Source organism: Archocentrus centrarchus, chromosome 10 (genome assembly GCF_007364275.1).
Source record: "Archocentrus centrarchus isolate MPI-CPG fArcCen1 chromosome 10, fArcCen1, whole genome shotgun sequence".
Classification (NCBI taxonomy): domain Eukaryota; kingdom Metazoa; phylum Chordata; class Actinopteri; order Cichliformes; family Cichlidae; genus Archocentrus; species Archocentrus centrarchus.
The window spans coordinates 17,468,419-17,485,257 of record NC_044355.1 but is presented as its reverse complement, the minus strand read 5'-3'; the positions used below and the strand labels follow the sequence as shown (position 1 = coordinate 17,485,257).

The following is a 16,839-nucleotide window of genomic DNA, read 5'->3' as shown; positions in this document are numbered from 1 at the left end:
GTTCAAAATAATCATTATTATGAACCGTCTTGCCGGAGCCTTTATGTATGGAGTTTTTATGTTCTCCCTTTGTCTGTGAGGGTTTTCTCCAGGTACTCCAGCTTTCCTCCCACAGTCCAAAGACATGCAATTAGTGGTGTTAGGTTAACGGGTGATTCTAAATTGCCTATAGGTGAGAATGTGAGTGTGAATGGTCTCTCTTTGTTAGCCCTGTGACAGACTGGCAACCTGTCTAGGGTGTAACCTGCCTCTCGCTCTGTGGCAGTTGGGATAGGCTCCACCCCCCATCCCCCAACCCTGAATTGGACAAGTGGAAGAAAATGGACAAATTTTCAAGTTTGAACTCTGAAATAAAAATAGGTTGACCACTATCTTTTTTCAAAGTGTATAATGGCACCCTCTAGTGGTTAAATATTATACAGCTTCAGCTCTTATTGCTGGCTGGTTATACCTTAAGGCCTTTTTATACCTGCCTTTCGGTGCCTCAGGAACGGCATTTTCTGTGACCTGCTATTGTGTGTGCAGTTTCTGTTAGTTTACTATGGGAACTCGCAGTAAATACACACACACACACACACACACACACCCACGCATGCACGCACGCACGCACGCACGCACGCACACGCATCCCACCAGAAGGTAAACGTAAATTTGAAACTTATCAAAAAGAAGAAGCATCAAGTTTTCCTTCCTGTTTCACAGGAAGTTTCCCTTCCTGTTTCACAAGTTAATCATCATAATCACTTGTCCAGTGAAGCTCCTTATTAAAAATGTTCAAGTATTCTAAGGGAAAATAACAGTATAAAAATGGTTGCAGTAGGAAAACAATGCAAAACATACACGCAAAGCAAAATAAGGTAAATCAAAAGTGCTTTGCAACATCAGAGGACACCAATCAAGAGGAGCATAGTGTGAGAAATTTAGGTTGGCTTCACATCAGGAATGGGAACAGGAGCACTGCTCTAAAGCATGAGTTTTAGAGCAGTATTAAATGTTATTAACCTACTTCCCTTGGCACTACCGTGAGTGCTGCAGCACCCCAGACAAATGCAAAAATGACCAACACAACCACATTGGCTGGCTTGTGACAAATGCTGGTTGAAGAATGGGATGCCATCCCACAGCAGTTGTAAATTGTAAAATTGACAACATGTCTTGTTTCATCCAATTCAATAAAAGACACCAAACAAGAGTCAATAGTCAAGAGTCTCCATAAGCTGTTTGGCATCGGCAGCAAAGATTTGGTAAGTTTTTTATGCCAAATCTTGGCATGAGTATGCGCAACTCGCATACTCAAACCACAAATGCATTTTCCTTACAAATGTGGCATCATTTAAGGGGAAATAGACAGGGTTTTCAGCTATATATGTTTTATTGCCAAGAATCTTTAGCACACGAGAAGCTTTATTGTCTGATATTTTCTTAAAGGATGAAGAGATTTCTCTTTAAGTTGACACATTCATCCCTAAATCTGTCTCTGGGTATGCTCTAGATCCATCTAATCAAGAATCAAGAATCAAGAATCAAGAATGCCTTTATTAGTCCCACAAATGGGGAAATTGCAGTTAACAGAACATCCATCCAAAACAAAAACATAACACAGACAGGGGGGGACAGATGTCTGAGGTCATGCAACCGTTTCACAACGGCGCTACCTTTAGCAGAGAGACAGAAAGAGATACATTGGGATAGTTAGGTTCAAAAAAATCATCTCATACTGTGTTCATAAAGAACACCTTACGAGGTTCCAAAAAACACCTCAGCAAAAAGCATATTGCACATATAAAGCCGGGATAGCAGTATGGTGGGTAGGGTCAGGGTCAGGAGGGGACGCAGACGGAGACGAGAGGGTGGGGGCATTGTGGAGCCCAGATGCCAGCTCCCAGGCAAACAGTTTGCTGATAGTGATGGAAGTTCATCAGCAGCCTTGGTACACCAGATCCAGCTTCACAAATCACAGAGAGGGCTGAGGGGGATAGCGGCCTTCACACATAGTTCTGGAGAGATATGATTGCCAGCCAAGGCCGGCTAGGGAACCGAATTCTGATAATGCAGGTGTTGTTTTGGAACAGGCTGCTTGTTTTTTCAACAGCCTTCAGTCTCACTGGGAAACCATTCAATAAATCCAATAATCCAAATTCATTAGTTACCGTCCTCACTGAGCAGAACCGTACCTTATCTCCAGATCGAACCCCTCTCACCTGCTACTCCCCAAGTCTACGGCTCAGGTTCATCAGGCTTTGAGTCTGAGTCTGTACCATTCTGGTCAGCCCATCCACCTGGGTCGGCAGCCTCTGCAGATGTCGAACTGCCGTCCAGGTTTTCTTGATTTCACGGTAAATCAGGTATCCTCCAAGCCCAAACAGAAAAGATACCGCTACCAGATAGCCAAATATGTAAGCGTCTTCCACGTCTTCCACCTCTAGGGCCGAGAAGCACACAGGTCTCCACGAGCTCCAAGAGTCGATGACGTATCCAACCGGGTCTGTTCCACTCGGACACGCAGGCTCCCCTTTCCCAGATCTCATAGTGGAAAAAATTCGATCCATGGTCTTGAAGGCCCAGTTTGCCAAATCCATATTGCTCTCAATCTTATTCTTATTCGAACAGTGTGCAAGAGACGCTCTCACAGCAAGCAGCAAGCAGGAAAGATAGGGAGGGCAGGGAGAGAGATAGAATGCGACCGTCCCCGTCAGAGGCTGGAGCAAGAAAGTTAGAGAACAAAGTAAACGTATATTTATTATCTAATACATAAATAATCCACAGTTGTCTTCGCATAACAAGCAGTTAAAAGGGTAGTAGCTGGCACTACCACTCTCACCACAGTGATAATTTACGTGTTTCTAGTTTTCAGTTTCAACATGACTGCAGAAGCAGAGTTAAACTGCATGACCTTTATTCTGAGTTTGCATATTTCCCAGATATCTGAATTATAGCTGAGCTTGTCAGTACAATGGCAACTTTAAGGATCTTCAAAACTCCAGACTTATGTGTTAAACTGACTCTTAGCTGACTGAAAGTGCAAATAAGAAACAGTGATGCAAGCAGTTTGAAAAACTGACAACCAAAATCCATGAAATTCTCAGGTGGGATTTATTGCTACATAAATTTGAACTCAGTTGTATTTAAAATAATTTAGCATTTTTGATCAGACTGTAAAGACCGCTGTGCAGTGATGAAAAAAACAAAACAAAAAAACATAACAGTAGAACATGAAACTTTTACAACATGTGCTCTCATTCTGTGACTGAAGGTTAAGCTGTGACCATCATATTTTTTTTGTTTTTTTCAAGTTTCAGTACAACAAAACATTTGGACACAATAGGCTAGTTGCATTGAAATTTGCACAGAAGTTCTTTTTAACTTAACGATCTGGTCAAACCTTTAGGAAGTCAAAAACTGGTCAAGTTCGAATCTAAAGAGAAAGACACTCCATTACAGTCATAACCTTTGTTCTATCAGAGAATCCACAGAAGAGACATGAGAAATGCTCTCACAGTAACAGTAAATCAAGAGGTCACCTAAGATTAGATGCATTTGTGCCCTGATATCATACAGAAGTGCAGTTAAATAAAAATAATAAATCAACAAGTGAGAGTTTTGATGGTTTGGATTTTTCTGATGGGAAAACACATTAATTGAAAGATATTTAGACATCGTCACATCACCTACTGCCTCCATGGGCCTACGGGGGTGCTGTCTGTGTAGAAGCACTGACCACTTGAATCACTGGACTTTATGGATGTTGGCATACAGACAATCATCTGTTGGTTTAGTCTTCCGAGATCGCTTTGCAGACTTGACATGGCCAAACTCCAGCTCTGCTCTTCTCTCCATTTGCTTCGCCTGCCGTTTCACGATCCTGATATCAGCAAAGATTTCTTCCTCGTCTTCTTCCTCTGCAGAATACCAAGACGGGGTGATTCAAATATTATAATCAGTGAAATATCAAAGGACCAGTTTGACTTTCTGTGAAACGTCTTTGCTTTTGTTGAGAGTTAAACAATTTTGACTGACATGTCTGCTGCAGAAAAAAGTTAGTTTCACAGCAAAGACTGGAGATAATGTAAAATGATTCAGACACAATAACTTTTAAAACAGGTTCATTAATGAGCTTTAGAGTTTATGGTGTGTGGATTTTGCTACCTATGTACAGAGCTGTTTTCAAGGTTTTGGGGTTAAAGGCAGCTGGTTTAACGATACCCACATATTTAACTGACATTTAACATAGGTATCAATGAACCCTCGATAAGAAATCAAAAATTTCATTTAAAAATGCTTAACTATTCTTTATATCTCATGGGAGGTGGGGGGGGGGGGGGGGGGGGTATGAGAAGAAAAGAAAAGGTTAAAGAAGAAGTAAAGTGAATAAGAGGGGAAAAGTGTGTACCATTTTTTGTAGGTTTGTTGTTTTGCTTTTTCCTCTGAGCCCAGACAACAGCTACACCCACAACCAAGAAAATCACCAGTGCTGAGAGAACACCAGCAATCAGTGGCAAATTATCTGTTTCAAAAGTAAAATACAAAAAAAAAAAATAGTGAGTCAGCAAATATGTATTTTTTATGAAGAAGACAAAGAACTGAGAAAATTACATCAATGGATCTAATTACTTTTTAGTTACTAATATACCATAGATCACCACTGTTGGCAGTTCCATTCTCCTTACCCAAAGAATTCTGTGTTGGTTCAATACACAGGCTGTTACTGTCTTTATGCACCCACCCTGATATCTGTGTCCCATTGACTGAAGTGCAGTTAATAAAAATAAAGCCTGCAAGCAAACAAACACATAATTCATGAACAATGTATAGTTACATTAATTCTCAAAGTTGTCCATTCCAGATTTTATTCATAATGTTCTCACTCACCACAGGTAGATATTTTCTGTCCTTTGGAGACATTACTGACGTTGTTCCTGACTGAGCAGACCAGATGTCCTGAGACGTGCTGTCTCAGAGTGATGATGTTACCCTCATTGTTTCCAGAAAGGAGCTCAGCATCTGTCAGTGTGCGTCCATCCAGAGTCCAGCTGTACTGAGGACTGTCCCCTCCCTCAGAGGAGCAGGACACCCTCATCTCTCCCTGGGACAGACACTCAGAGACCAGCAGGACAGAGGACACAGGAGCTGAGAGAAACACACACAGATGACTTCTGATATTAAATCTTTCTCATTCTTTACAGTCTCTAATGAATAACAGAGAAAACATAAAATACGTGTATGGGAAATGTTGTGAGATATATAATATAGATTACCAAAACTGTGTAAAATTTAAATCAATTAATGGCTTAATTTCCCAACAGGAAATAATTACCTTGAATAAACAGCTGTAAAGTCCGCTCGCCTGTTCTTTTTCCCTCTGAATCAAAGGTTTGAAGGGTAAATTCACCACCATCATTCCTGCTCAGGTTATTGATCCTAAATGTTCCATTACTGGGAAAAACAGAGCTCTGTTTTATGGTATTAAGAATAACCTTATTATTTCTCACATCTAGTATTCTTAATGAATTCTTGAACAGTCCATATCTAGGTATTTTTGAGGTCCTGTCCATCAGCTGAATGTCCACACTTCCTCCCAAAGCTCCATAACACTGAGCTCCATCCTGTCTGCCATCACAGTGAGTTTCCACACCTGAAAGATTTGAAAGGATTGAATAAAAAAAAAAAAGAAACATATTTGTGATGTGTGATATTCAGTTTCTACAAAATCAGCAATAATGAGAGTGAAATTAACATTTTCAGGAAACCCAAATAAATTGATGTGAGCCTTTTTATTTGTTAAAACGATTTTCTTTTGTTTTGTTGTTTACTACCATGTTAGTAAAAAATTATATTTTGGATAATTCAGTATTTGACTGGATGTATATAACATGAGAGTTGTGAAAAACATAAAAATACATTAAAATGCCAAAATAGCCAAATGTGTTTATAAGAGAACAATAGAGAACAAGAACATTTGAACTGAAACCAAAGAACAAAGAACGGTCTGAAACAGTGAAAATACCTCGTGGTTGTGTGTACTTTAGGTGCAGATAAGAAGTTACCATTGCTACTAAAAGTGATAAAAAGACAAAAAAGGAACTAAAGTTCTGCTCAAATGGTCACAAACTGCACATGTAGCTAAAAGACTCTTACCTGGATTTACCAAAAGAATTACAAGAACAAATCTCTTACTTTTCCCCCCAAGTGTGTGAGCTGCTTTAACATCTCTGAGAACAATGTCAGATTTTATGTACTGATTAAAAAAAATTGGACTGCTCCAAAACACACTGCTGATATATAACATTTTATTAATTCTTATCATTAATAAGATCCCAAATGAAAAACCCTGGCCAGCTCACCATGAGACACTCCCAGCAGAATCACCATCAATGCAAGCACAGCTTCCATGTCCCCTCACTGGCCAGTATGTGTTGACACAGTTGGCAGCTGTCAGAGCGCTTTATTAAATAATATGCACATATATCCAGTCAGAAACGTCTCCCTGTCTCCCTTGAAAAGCATGTCACACTGTGTGAAAAGCTGAAAAAGGAAGTAAAACCAACACGTTCATTAGTTACCAGAAATTAAAGGAACCTCACAGAGCTTACACACACATTTTTTTATTAGCACTCACATTGTAACTGAACTATTTTTACATCTATGACAAACTAACACTATCAGTCCCATCACTTAGTGTCTCCTACATTCACATTCAGTCTCCTACAGCTTCATGTACTTCAACAACAGTAATTTTCATATCTCAGCTTAAGTTCATATTTTGGTGTATAATACGCAGCATGTACATCATGAAGGAAGCAGAAGGACCTTTAAACAAAAACAAAAAAAAATTAGCTTCATGATTTTAAGGATTTGTGGTATTTGGGATGATTGTTGGTTTGTTTCTAATACTAGTTTTTAGTGGAAGAAACATTTTATCACTCATCCAAGTGACTTCTTCATTGTCAACTGACTGCAGTTACCGCAGATCCTTCCTCCCAGCAGCTGTAAGACTTTATAACCATCACTGCTCCCAACAAAAACCACAATAGCCTACACAATGTAGGATAATATATAATATACTGTAAATAGTCCGGCCTGTTAAGGTTCAACACACAGGCACATCATGTACATTGTATATAGTGTTATTATTAGTAGTATTAAGGTTAATATTGTTTGTTGATTTTATATATATTCTTTTCTTAATAGTGTGAATTATTATATCTTTATTTATATTTATAATAACTGCGGCTGCTGTTACACCCAAATTTCCCCTCTGTGGGACAATAAAGGCTGTTTCTTCTTCTTCTTCTTCTTCTTCAGTTTTATAAATAGTACAGTTGTATGATGACCTAAAGTAGCACCATTGCCTTAGCCATGCGTTCAGTTTCATAATGATTAATATGCAAATTTACATAATCATTGATCAGTGGCTATGAGTGTTTGTGATGGTTGTCTGCAACCACACAATTGAAATATTTATTTATATTTGTATCAACTTAATATGATAGGGTTTTATACCTTAATGTTTATACTTACTTACACTGATTTCAGTGATTTATAAGTTCCAGCAATTCTTTTCTGTTTTCCTTGAGTTACCTGCCTGCTGCTCCAGTTCTTCCCTGTTTGAGCAAAAGAGGATGCCGAGGGTGGAGCTGGTTTAAAGCCATCAATATTATAAAAACACCACTTCCATTTAATGTCCAACTAATGTAAACGTAAATTAATGTAAACTGTGACTGGCATCGACCCAGAGTGTGTGTATCATCAGGGAGGGAGGAAATGGGAGTTATAGTAGAAAAGGAAGTACTCGTCCCTATAACCAAAACTTTTGTTGCGGGCATGAGGTCATGTATTGATGTAATCTTTGTATTTGTGTGTGCTTGTTTGTATGTGGCAGTAAGAGTGTAGACTAACAAGCCACACAGAGTCACACAGAGAGCCTGAGATTATTGAAGCCATCATAAAAACTAACTTGTTTAATTCTTAATTCAAATAATGTTTGTGTGTCAGAACAAAAAGATGAAGAATGTCTAAAACATTGTGTGGTAGGATTTAAAGATGCCCAGGTAGAGTGCAGCAAGATGCAAGTACAGAAAACAGGCAGGCAGCCCAAGCATCATCAGAAGATGTTTTATTCTGCTTCAGTTTGTCTAGTCGGTGTGTCAATCTGCAGAAAGCTTTTGGGCATTAGAACAAGCTCTATAAAAAACACACAAAAACACAAAAAAACACAAGTATGTGCATCTTAATTTTAATTAAGATGCACATACTAGAGCAAACTCATGAAGAATATAGGAAAGACTGACTGAAAGCTCCAGAACTACAACTATGGATGGTGGAGAAAAAACATGTTTACATTGTTGTCATGGAAACATAGTGTAGCCATTCCATTTCAGAACAGCCTTTGAGCTAATATCAGAAAATTCTGTGAGAACACTAGCATCTAAAGTTGGATACAAACTAGCAACCTTTGGATTATTAGCCAGCTGCTTTAATCTCTGGGCTTCTTCCTGGCCACATTGCCATGGAAATATGACGTTTGCTCATGATTCCGTGTGACAGAGGAATTCTAACAAATCAAAGGATTCTGATATTAAATCAAAACATTCTGTCACATCAAAAGATTCTGTCACATCAAAGGATTGAGCCAACCATATAAGTAGACCACAGAATCTGTGTATCTGCATTCAGCTCTCAGCAAGTCAGTCAGTGCACAACGACAGTGAAGCTAAACTGAAGTGAGAACATAAAACGTTCTTCGTGGGCGCAAGTGGAACAAACTGCAACAAAGTAAGCAGCAGTGAAAACAGACCTGTTACTCTGTATAACAATAATTCAGGAACTGAAGACCTGATGACGGAAGCCCAAAAGGAGGTCCAGAAACCAGCTGAGTACAGCAAAGTCACAAAGGACTCAGGTGACGCGGTCACACTGGAAGCAGGTGAAATGAATTCTTTGAAGGTTATAGTTTCAGACGTCCCTCTGCTGAAGCAAGAGAAGTCTGAAAACAACAGCCAGAAGGAAGGCATGCCCAGAAAATCCAGAAAATCAAAAGACAAATCAGTGACTCGCATTGTATTTGGGTTACCCCTGATGCACACCCAGCAGGGCATGAGTAAGAGCTCACAGTTTGCAGAGATCCCTGAAGAATTTAAAATATTCTTCCAGCCAGAGCCTCCCAGAAGGAGGAAATTCCAGGCTGCCGCAGGTCCCAGACCCCACGTTGCTGCAGGTCCCAGACCCCACAATGCCGCAGGTCCCAGACCTCAGGCTGCTGCAGGACCCAGACCCCAGGCTGCCGCAGGTCCCAGACCTCAGGCTGGGGCAGGACCCAGACCTCAGGCTGTCGCAGGTCCCAGACCTCAGGTTGCCGCAGGTCCCAGACCCCACGCTGCTGCAGATCCCAGACCCCACAATGCCGCAGGTCCCAGACCCCAGGCTGCTGCAGATCCCAGACCCCACACTACCGCAGGTCCCAGACCTCAGGCTGCCGCAGGTCCCAGACCTCAGGCTGGGGCAGGACCCAGACCCCAGGCTGCCGCAGGTCCCAGACCTCAGGCTGCCGCAGGACCCAGACCCCACGCTGCCGCAGGTCCCAGACCTCAGGCTGCTGCAGGACCCAGATCCCAGGTTGCCACAGGTCCCAGACCCCAGGCTGCTGCAGGACCCAGATCCCAGGTTGCCACAGGTCCCAGACCCCAGCCTGTCTTGCCTTCAGAACCACAGCCATCCACATCCTCTGTTGCCAGGACCTGTGACTTAGTGGGAGAAAAAATCTTGGGCGAAAATGGAGGACAGACAGCACAGCTAGAAGCAGAAAAGGCTGTCTTGCTCCAAGAAACAGACCAGCTGAAAGCAATGCTTGAAACTGGGGAAAAGGAGCTTGAAAAAATAAAGGCAGCTCTTCATCAAGAAGTAACTGAAAAAGACGGGATCTACACCGGTGGTTCACTGACAATTGAACAACTGGAAGCAGCTGTCAAAAGTGAAAAAGAACAAAAAATTAAGACAGAGAAGCTGTTGGCACAACAGAGTGATGAAAATAGGACTCTTAAAGATGAGCTGGCCCAGGCCCAAAAGAAAGTTGAGGAGGAAAAACATCAGAGGGAGGAGGACATGTCACGTCTCCTGGCTGAGCACAGCAAAATAACCTCAATGATGAGAGCAGCAGAAATGAAGGCCCAGGAAGACCTCAAAAATGAAAGATCACAATGGCTCCAGGAAAGATCCTCCATCCAGGCAGCTCTAAGATCACTACAGGAGTCCATGGACAAGAATATGGAGGAGAAAGACAAATTTATAGCTGATGTAATGAGCAAAGTCAATCATTTAGAGAAGCCTCAGGAGGAGGCTCAGACAAAAAAAAAGAAGAGATCTTTGTGGAAGAGATTTTGCCAGCTATTTAAAAGATCCTGAAGGATCCCATAAATTTCTCTACCACCGAGCTAACAACTAGCCCCAACTGGTCACGGCAGATGACCGCCCCTCCCTGAGCCTGGTTCTGCCGAAGGTTTCTTCCTGTAAAAAGGGAGTTTTTCCTTCCCACCGTCGCCAAGTGCTTGCTCATAGGGGGTTGTTTTGACTACTGGGTTTTCTGTGTAATTATTGTAGGGTCTCACAAGATAAAGCACCTTGAGGCAATTCACCTCAAGGTGCTTTTGATTCTAAGGTAAAGACCCAACAACAATTACACAGAAAACCCAACAGTCAAAACAATAGTATTCACATCAATAAACATCATTCTTGATGTGATTTGGGGCTCAATAAATAAAATTGAACTGGACCAAAACAGAGCAATCAAAAAACAAAGACCAAGAAAATAAAGTATTTAATTCAAATATCAATAAAACAATTGGATAAAAAAAAAAAATTGCCTTGTCCTGTCTTGTTTTTTTATGTCATGTAATTAAAGGGTTAAGGTCACATTTCCTGTTTGGGTGCAAAGGCTGAATTATTTGCAGCAGCTGCTTCTCCGAGGAGCAGTGCTGTTTACCCAGTGTCAGAGGCCATGAAAAGATTGTAACCTTCACTAATACTGTTTCTGTACTGCGATGAATCCTGAAACCTGACTGGAACTCTTCAAACAATCCATTCCTCTGCAGATGATCAGTTGCAATGATTTTTGAGAGGAGAGGAAGGTTCAAGATTGGCCTATAATTAGCTCAGACAGCTGGGTCAAGTGATGACCTTTTAAGTAATGGTTTAATTACTGCCACTTTAAAAGCCCGTGGTACACAGCCAATAGACATGTTGATGGTTTGGAGGAAGTAACTATTGAAGTTTACTCCGAAAGATCAACTGGAGAGAGAGTTTAAACAAATACCAGCAGTGCTGTGAGCAGCTGATCGTTGAGATGGTTATGAATAAGTTTTTCTCTAATGGTTAAACTTTTGTTTGGGAATAAATTTACAAAATCACTAGAAAAAAGCATTTCCTGCAGAAAATGCAATGTGAATGCATAAAACAAATAGCAAATGCATAAAAAACTTAAACCATAATTTCACCTCAACAATCCAGTTTGAGAGCCCTCAAAGCGCTTATACAACACGTTTAATTAAGCCATTCACACCAGCACTACCATACGTGACTAAGCTAAGTGCTTTTTTTAATAATTGTCTACCTCCTGAGCTACAGCTACCCCCAAAAAGGGTGTGGGAAGAATGCTGTCAAGGTAATAGGCACATATGACCCAAGTTGGGCTCTGCTGCTTTCTCGGCAGACCGCTGCCATTAATTTAAGGACCAGCGCGGTGAGCGCGCACGCACGCACGCAGATGCGCACGCACGCACACCGCTGCACGATGGCGCTCCCAGCTTAAACTCAGAGAGCGGAAAAAATGATTTCACATCAAGCCACAAGGCTTTAAAAAAAATGACAAACAAGAAAATGAAAGTCAGTTTATGGATAATTTCAGTTACTTTTAGTTAGGTTTGTAAACTCACAACTCAGTTTTATTTAGTTATGGTTTTTTCCTTTTATTTATAGTTTTTATTTATTTCAGTTAACGACAATGTTTTTTCAATTTCAGTTTTCGTTATTTCGTTCGTTTTCGTTAACTATAATAACCCTGCTAGCAGGACCAGGCACAGTGAGGGTCAACCATCTGTTTAGCATGTTTTTCTATGTAAGAAGAAAGAGATGACAGAAAAGGAAAATGCTGTGCAGCTACAAAAACTGAAGTCAGATTTTTATCATTACATGTTTTTTTTTTATTCTTTTAAGCTGTCTTGAGGCCTTAAAACTAATTTTGACATTATCTTCTCTTCATCACCTCTATCTCAGCCTCAGGATTAAAGAGTATGTTTATTTAATAAGTACAATCACAGAGGACAAAGTCTCCCAACTTTCTCTTAAATAGATTGTGTGTCTTTGTGCTCAGTTTTTTGGCTGCAAACATATTTGTCCCTGTTTGTTCACTGTCTTCATTCCCTCACGTCCATTCCGATAGTTTCAGCAGTCTCCCTCCAGGAATTTGCTGAAATTAGTGAGTCCTTATATTGATGCTTTGATTATTATTCCTGATTGTTATTCCCTAACTGATAAAGTAGCGAAAAGCAGCCCTAAGCACACAAGGACTATCCCTGTCATGCTGAGTGTGTGTGTGTGTGTGTGTGTGTGTGTGTGTGTGTGTGTGTGTGTGTGTGTGTGTGTGTGTGTGTGTGTGTGTGTGTGTGTGTGTGTGTGTGTGCTGTTCATTATCCTTTTTGCAAATATAAAAAACTAAATTTAAACGTGCTGAATCCTGAGTTTGGTTTTTGAAGCTGATTTCTGATTGCTGAGCTGAACATTAACATTTCATCTTGTCACGGCACGACTAACAACACATTTGCTGTGGCTGTCCAGACAGACAGTGACGTTTCTATGGTATCAGCTTGACTAAGCAGCACCTCTGTCCTTAAGTGCTGAGGCCAATCAAGTGGACTTGTTGTAATCTCATGGGGGGGGGGGGTTCTTTTTGTTTTTTTTCAAATATAGTTACACTTTGGTTCCCCCTGTGGTATTTAAAATGGTTTATTCTATTACTATATAGGTTGAGCTGCCTCTCATTTGGGCAGGTCAGTTGAGTTCTGTTAAACGGTTTCTGTAAATTTTGTTTAGGTGACCTCTTTTATGGGCCCATTGGTTTTTAAGAATTGCTTGTTTCTTGTGACATTTTTGCCTTTTTGGGGTATAATAAAGCCAACAATTTAAAAATACACCTGTGCCTGTTTGTTTGTGCCAACCTGGTCCCCCATAAATGGTGTCAGGAGTGGGATCAGCCGGTTAAAAAGGCACAGGTGTTTGTTTGTTTTCTTTTCTCTCTCTTCTCTTCAGTGTTTTTTAATAAACCATGCAAAGAGGAGGGAAAAGTGTGAGAGCAGTCAGAAGAGATGTACAAAGTAGTGATGAGAAAATGAAGCTTTTATGAAGCACTGAACCACTTGGACCAATTGTTTCGAAAATAGGTTCATTACTCTAAGCTTCAATTATGGCGCCCTCTCCTGGAAAAGTGCAATGTTTTCAATTACACACCTGCATGCACACACTCACACATACCAATGATCTGAAGCATCTTTGCATTGTTTGAGGCACACACGTTATGACCAATTATCATGATATCAGGTTCTATTTAGAAATAAAAATGGATGAATGTATGTGTTGTGTTGTTGAGCAGAGTGCTGGGATAACATGGCATTAACTGGCTGTGCGTGTGTAACTACCGCTTTTGCGTTAATCTTGTTATGATAGCGTCCGTCATCACGTTGAAAGGACGAGCCAGCAAAGGTTGTCTTTAATTCAGACCTCTTTTATGGTTTTTAAGAATTGCTTGTTTCTTGTGACATTTTTGCCTTTTTGGGGTATAATAAAGCCCACAATTTAGAAATACACCTGCGCCTCTTTTTGCCAACCTGGTCCCTCATAAGTGTTATTCACAGAGAGCTGGGGAATGGCAGCATTGTAAAATGGTGAAAGACGTACTCTTGGGAACGCTGGTTTGAGTGTGGAGTCAAAGAGGCCATTTGAAAGGGAACGAAAGATAGTGGTCATCCTATTTTTATAATGCTGTGACTGTAATCATTCACTAGTTCTCTGAATGTTTCCTCATTATTTTATCATCTTCTGTCAACTCAGCAGTCAGATTTTACACAAACTTCTCTATTCTGCTCAAATACACCACACATTCACCATGATTCCTGTTAGAGATCAGCTTCACATAAGACCTTGTGAATTCAGACCTGGCTGGATATGATTATAACTGTCATGGTCCGGGGTCCTTTGGCCACCATGTGTTTTTGTTTTGCTTCATTTTGTCTGTTCTGTTTTGGGTTGTGTTTGGGTACTTTTGCACTGGTTGTCATAGTAACAGTAATAACAATACAGATGGATCAATATTCTAGTCTATCCTTCTGAGGCCTGATGTCCTCTGCAGTGGTTACAAAAAAAATGTTAGATACTTTTTTTCACAGGTTCTTGGGATATCAATCTAAAATGTATTTTTAACACTTTTTTGACTACTACACACAATATTGTTTTTTGTAACACAATAGCATCCTCTAGTGGTAGAAATTATACACATTCAGATTCTGGTTTCAGCCACTTGCCTAATTTACTTTCAATATTGTCCTCATTCAGTTCAATGCAATTTTATTCGGTTTTCTTTTTATAGCACTAAAGCAAGAAAAAAAAATTACACCTAACATAATTTATACACAGACCTCACAGTATTGGAGAAACCAACCAGTAACAGTTTTCTATACTAATTTGTATTTGGGCACCTTTACTCTGTCATAGTAATAATCATAATAATACTAATAGTATAGTAATATTGTGTCATCAGTCTGGAATCTGAAGATGACAGGTTAACATTTGGTCAGCTGCCTTGTACTGATGCCTTGCACTGACCTACCTTTGAACTGTATAATCTTCAGTTTCAGACCTCACAGTGTCAGTCCATGCGTTATTTTTTATTTTTTTAAATGTAGATTCAGATCAGGTAAAAGGTGATAACATACATACATTTACACTACATACATTTCACACTTGTCTAAACATCATGCTTTTTCTCTGCAATGTTCCTATTCTCACTTAAATTTCTCATGACATCCTCTTCTTCTTTGATTTAATAAAGTTAGCAATGTCACCCAACACTTCTACTACTTCTGACTAAAGAAATCTGATGCTGGATTCATCGACTAACAAGAATTAGGTTAGAATACAAGGTGAAAAGAACTAATTTCTTTAGAAAAATACAATTAAAGCAAAATGTATGTAATTGGTATCCAGACATATCTGAGGTGCTGTGCATCGCCTGGCAGACCACAGTTAATACTAAAGCACTAATTTCTTAAAACAGAAAATGAATGTAGCTCACCCTGTAGCTACAAGTCAAAGCTGTCAACCCTTATTGAATGATACAAAAATTTTAAACTGAATGTTAAGTATACAATAAAGGTACAATGTGTGACTACAAGGATTGGTCACTAAATCTAAAAACAGAACTGATTTTTTTTTTTTTTATTTAACCATTACAGAAGAAGACAACTAAATAAACATTAATGTTTAATCATTTTTTTAAAATGTAAACCAGTGATGGTTACAAACATAAAAGTAAAGCTGTCTGCAATAAAATGAGAAACAAAAAAATGGATGGATGGATGGATGGATGGATGCACCAGCTGCTGCGTATTTCATATAGTTAAACACAGTTTGCATTAAGAGTCCTGATGGCGTCACCTACAGTCCAAACACAGCTTCTGTATTTCCTCTCTATCCGGCCTCTGTCGACTCAGCAGGCAGCTTTATGACAAGCTCCTCTGCTTTACCCAGATGAAAACAAGCAGCCTACACTGACCATGTGATCATTTGATTAGTGATCAGCTTCGGATCAAAACATGTAACTGAATTAACAAGTAAAAAAAGTTTATGTGCACTTTGAAGCCAGTTTAACACAGTCATAAAAAATATAGTATATAATCAAGCCATATATATATATTTTTGTAAATTTAAATAAAGAATTATTTTAATCCTTGAAATACCTTCAAAGACATTAATGATTGCTGTTTTGCTCGGTGGGTTTGAAATGTTTTCTGAACTTCTGTGTGTTCAGTTTCACCACACAAGGAGAGATTGTCATTGTACATGGAAGGAAGTGAAGCAACAGTAAAGTTAGACATACAGTACAAACCACATTTACACAAGCAACTTTTACCACAAAGAGCCTCTCCTCTATTCTTTTTCCATTTTTGGTCATATTCTGGTCCTTCCTTATATTTAAATCTAGAATGATGAACACAGACCACAGCACAGGTGTTTTTTGTTTTTAAGCAAAGAAGTTTGATCTGCATGTGTTCAGATCATTACATTTGCATAAAATACAAAATGAGACGCTAAGACAAGAAAACAGAAACAAAACATTAGGTTTGAGAATGAAGTCTAAGCTCTAATATAACCATTTTTAATTCAATTCAATTCAATTCAATTTTATTTCTTCTTTTCTTCTTTCTTCTTCTTCTTCTTCTTCTTATATAGCGCCAAATCACAACAAACAGTCGCCTCAGGGCGCTAATGTCAACTGTCTGGGCAGCTCAGAAATATGTCATACAAAATATGGCTGCTTCTTCTTTTTAGTCTTTTGGCTTCTTCGTCTACTTGTTGTTCACCACAGCAGATCATCCACCTCCGTCTCACCCTCATCCTCAGCATTCTCCACTCTCACAGAAACCCTCTGCATGTCCTCCTTCACTGCATCTACAAATCTTCTCTGTGGTCTTCCTCTTTTTCTCCTTCCAGGCAACTCCATTGTTTTCCAATATAAAGATGAGGGGTCACTTCAGATATTTAACACTCAAGGTTTAGTAGTGCAGAGCTTAAAAATCT

General features: G+C 39.7%; 2 protein-coding genes across 2 annotated transcripts; one reads left to right on the top strand and one right to left on the bottom strand.

Annotated features, from left to right (window-relative positions):
• Nucleotides 1–3,134: 3,134 nt before the first annotated feature.
• On the bottom strand, nt 3,135–6,461 carry LOC115787435 (T-cell surface antigen CD2-like). Its single transcript, XM_030740140.1, has 6 exons — nt 6,342–6,461; nt 5,315–5,632; nt 4,870–5,127; nt 4,668–4,772; nt 4,391–4,504; nt 3,135–3,899 (listed from the first exon to the last, which is right to left on the bottom strand). The coding sequence occupies exons 1-6, from the start codon at nt 6,388–6,390 to the stop codon at nt 3,727–3,729; spliced, it is 1,017 nt and encodes a 338-aa protein (XP_030596000.1). The 5' UTR covers nt 6,391–6,461; the 3' UTR covers nt 3,135–3,726.
• Nucleotides 6,462–8,576: 2,115 nt separating this feature from the next.
• On the top strand, nt 8,577–10,545 carry LOC115787425 (coiled-coil domain-containing protein 8 homolog). The gene has a single exon (XM_030740128.1). It carries the CDS (start codon nt 8,836–8,838, stop codon nt 10,396–10,398), a length of 1,563 nt encoding a protein of 520 aa, XP_030595988.1. The 5' UTR covers nt 8,577–8,835; the 3' UTR covers nt 10,399–10,545.
• Nucleotides 10,546–16,839: the final 6,294 nt, after the last annotated feature.

Excerpts from the sequence above, each read along its gene's own strand:
- LOC115787425 (XM_030740128.1), top strand. The coding sequence starts at position 8,836 with ATGACGGAAGCCCAAAAGGAGGTCCAGAAACCAGCTGAGTACAGCAAA.
- LOC115787435 (XM_030740140.1), bottom strand. The coding sequence starts at position 6,390 with ATGGAAGCTGTGCTTGCATTGATGGTGATTCTGCTGGGAGTGTCTCAT. Across the intron at positions 4,773-4,869 it reads ACAGAAAATATCTACCTGTG|GCTTTATTTTTATTAACTGC; the intron begins GTGAGTGAGAAC and ends GTTTGCTTGCAG. Across the intron at positions 3,900-4,390 it reads CAACAAACCTACAAAAAATG|AGGAAGAAGACGAGGAAGAA; the intron begins GTACACACTTTT and ends GGTATTCTGCAG.